Genomic DNA, 3,186 nt, shown 5'->3' with positions numbered 1-3,186 from the left:
TATCCACTGAGCCACACCAGCTAGGGCTGACCCAACATCTTTTGTCCGATGTGGTGACATGGTGAAAGGGCAGTAACCGTGGGCTGCGGTTGTGATCATGTTTAAAGGATGCACTGTTCTCTTGCTTTTGAACTATTCTAGTTCATTTCACTGTATTTGAGGATTTTTGCTGTTAAAATAGTGACAGTGAGTTTGAGCGTATTTGCAAGCATTTGATCCCTAGCGGATGTTTTTCCTGGCCCTTTCTTTGTCTTCAGCCTCAGTCAAGGGCGAGATCTGTGGGGAGCTGGCTGCCTCTTCCGGGGTCTCCACGCCGGGCTCTGTCAGCTCCGCGGCTGACTCCACGGGTCACGACATCATCACCGAGCAGCCCCGGTCACAGCACACGCTACAGCCGGACTCGGTGGATCTGACCGGCTGTGACTTGGCGAGTGCAGCCACTGACGGGGACGAGGAGGATATCTTAAGCCACAGCTCCAGCCAGATCAGCGCGGTCCCGTCCGACCCGGCCATGGACCTGAACGATGGGACCCAGGCCTCCTCCCCGCTCAGCGACAGCTCTCAGACCACCACCGAGGGGCCCGACTCAGCCGTGACCCCTTCAGACAGCTCCGAAATCGTAAGTGGGGAGGGTGCACCTGGTGTCTGCATAGGGGCCGCCCCAGAGGCCCAGACCTGGACCCTCGTCCGTCCGACCCACGGACGGTGCAGAGGCACCAGATGGACCCAGACGGAGCGCTCAGCCCCTTCTGAGACCTTCGCTGCGGGAGTGGCCCAGCGTCTTGTGTTGAATGAGGGCAGAGTTAGATTAGTTGATATGGACTCTGCTAAAATCTCTCGCATTGATGTCTCTCTCTGTCTCTCTCTGTCTCTGTCTCTCTCTCCCTCTCCCCCTCCCCCTCTCCCTCTGCCCCCTTCCCTTCCAACCTCTTGCTAAAAAAATTCAATGGGAAAAAAAATATCCTCCTCGGGTAAAAATCTTTTTAAAAAGTAGAGATTTCCAGACTGGAATTTCTAGAGTGAAAGCGTTTTAGAGCGCGTGGTGCCGTGACCTGCGAGCTCGGGCAGTTTGGGCGCATGCGTCTGTGCACTGGAGGACGGCCGCTGTGGCTGTGGGCGGCCCGTCGCCGTGTGGTTTTCGCCTTTGCCCTTGGGAGTTGGTTCAGAGCCTCACCACCCCTTTGCACCGTCCAGGTGTTAGACGGCGCCGACAGCCAGGACCCGGGGATGCAGCTCCCACCGCCGGAGGAGGAGGAAGAGGAGGCGGAGGAGGAGGAGGCCGCGGGCCTTCCCGAGGACGCCGTCGCCTTTGCAGCTGCGTCCGCAGGTATGTGGGCTCCGGCATGTGCCGGGGCAGCCCCGCCACCTTCGTCTGTCTTTGTGCCCAGGAAGAAGTCCCGGGGTGTCTGTTTTCTGGGTTGTGGGTGAGGAGGAACGTCAAGGAACCACCGCCCTTTTCCTTGACCTAACGCCTCCGATCACGCTGACTCTGAAGGTGTGCGTGCGCGTGTGCGTCTAATGCGAGGTTTGTCACTGACCCTGCTTCTGTGTTTTGGAAGCCCTTCAGCAAGCACATTTACTGAAAAGCATGGGCCACAGCAGGCAGCCCTCGGACAGCAGTGTGGACAGGGGTGTGTCCAGAGAGGACGCCGCCGACCCAGGGGATCAGGACAACAAGGTGAGAGGCTCAGGCTCAGGAGAGTGGTCCCTGGGCCGTCTGTCGCCTGCTGCCCCCCCCCCCCCCCCCAACCCCAGCCGTCCTGGAGAACCCTGAGGCCTCTTCCCTGGAGCCCTCCCACTGGCCTGTCTACCTCCCCACCTTCTGGGACCATTCACTTGACCACCTGCAGAGCTCTGCAGTGTTTCTTGTGTTGGTCGCTTTGAATTGATCTGTGGGTTTGTTTATTGTGGTAGAACACCCGGAACTTAAAACTTGCCAGTTCAGTGGCTTAAATGCCTTCACGTTGTTGACTGTCACCACATCCGTCTCCCAGCCCTTCCCTTCCCAGGCGGAAGCTCTGTCCCCGGACACTGCAGCCCCAGTCCTCCCTCCTCGGCCTGGGGCCTCCCTTCTGCATGCGCTCTCTGGATTGACGCCTCCAGGGGCCTCACATAAGGGACCCTACAGCATTGCCCTTCTGTGTGGCTCACTCACGTCACTGAGCACCTGGCCTCAAGGCTGTCCATGTTGTAGCAGGTGTCAGACTCTCCTGCCTTTCATTTTAAACATGAGCTAACATTCCGTTCTCTGTGCCATCACATTTTGTCTCCTCCTTCCCCCTGCTGGCCTTTGGGAACAGCGGGCCGTGGTCATGGTGTCAGGTGTCTCCTCGAGGCCCTCTTTCAGTTCCTGGAGGAATGGCTGGGTCAGGCGGTCATTCTAACTTCGTTTCCTGCGGAACTGCCTGTCCTCCCAGTTGGTTTAAATGCCTTGAGGGCAAGAACTAGTGGGTCCTCAGCCACAGAGGCGCTCAGTCCCTCTTGCAGCCTCAGTCGTGGCTTTAGATCCCCACACAGGCTCCTCCCGCTGCGCCTCGGGCTTTTCCCAGCTCCAGGGCCGCCCTGCCCATAGCCGGTGGCTTCCCCAGCAGCCCCTACCTGGTGTGCCCTCTGCGCGCTGAGTCCCTGCTGCAGCCCACGCAGCCCTGATGGTACCTGCCTCTCGCCCGTGGCCGGTGAGGCAGCACCTGTGCCCCAGCACCGCCCGCTGAGTGAGCGAGGGGACGAGCGTGTGCTGTGTTGTCAGACAAGCAAGTGTCGGTTTCTCTGTTCCAGCCCCGCCGCATCAGAGGGGACATCGGGCAGCCTGACGACGACGACTCTGCGCCCCTCACCCACTGTGTCCGCCTCTTGTCTGCTTCGTTTCTGCTCACAGGGGAGAGAAACGGTAAGGGGGCCGGGGAGAGCGCGGGGAGGCCCGGGTTCGGCAGCCTGGCGCCGCTGGCGGGCTGGCGGTCAGCCGAGGCTGGTGGGCGGGAGGGGAGGTGGTACTGGTTGCCGGGAGGGCGGGGGCTGCCGCAGGGGGTCTAGTCTTGCTCTTGTGGAGACTCAGTGTTTGCTGCTTTGAAGCTGAAGGTGACGCCAGGTGGTTCCTTTGCAGCCTTGGTTCCCGACAGGGACGTGCGTGTCAGCGTGAAGGCGCTGGCGCTCAGCTGTGTCGGCGCCGCGGTGGCCCTCCCGGAGTCC

The 3,186-nt window shown here is 60.5% G+C and overlaps 1 protein-coding gene across 1 annotated transcript in view; it reads left to right on the top strand.

Annotated features, from left to right (window-relative positions):
- The window catches only part of HTT (huntingtin), a 105,532-nt gene that overhangs the window by 26,393 nt on the left and 75,953 nt on the right, over positions 1-3,186 (top strand). Inside the window, exons 12-16 of the mRNA XM_015561565.1 lie at positions 258-619; positions 1,195-1,327; positions 1,560-1,678; positions 2,776-2,887; positions 3,101-3,182. Of these exons, the coding sequence (XP_015417051.1) occupies positions 258-619; positions 1,195-1,327; positions 1,560-1,678; positions 2,776-2,887; positions 3,101-3,182 (808 nt within the window). The remainder of the gene's footprint in view (positions 1-257; positions 620-1,194; positions 1,328-1,559; positions 1,679-2,775; positions 2,888-3,100; positions 3,183-3,186) is intronic.

The sequence above is a fragment of the Myotis davidii genome, unplaced genomic scaffold (assembly GCF_000327345.1).
Source record: "Myotis davidii unplaced genomic scaffold, ASM32734v1 scaffold937, whole genome shotgun sequence".
NCBI lineage: Eukaryota > Metazoa > Chordata > Mammalia > Chiroptera > Vespertilionidae > Myotis > Myotis davidii.
This window is presented reverse-complemented; position numbering and strand designations above follow the sequence as displayed.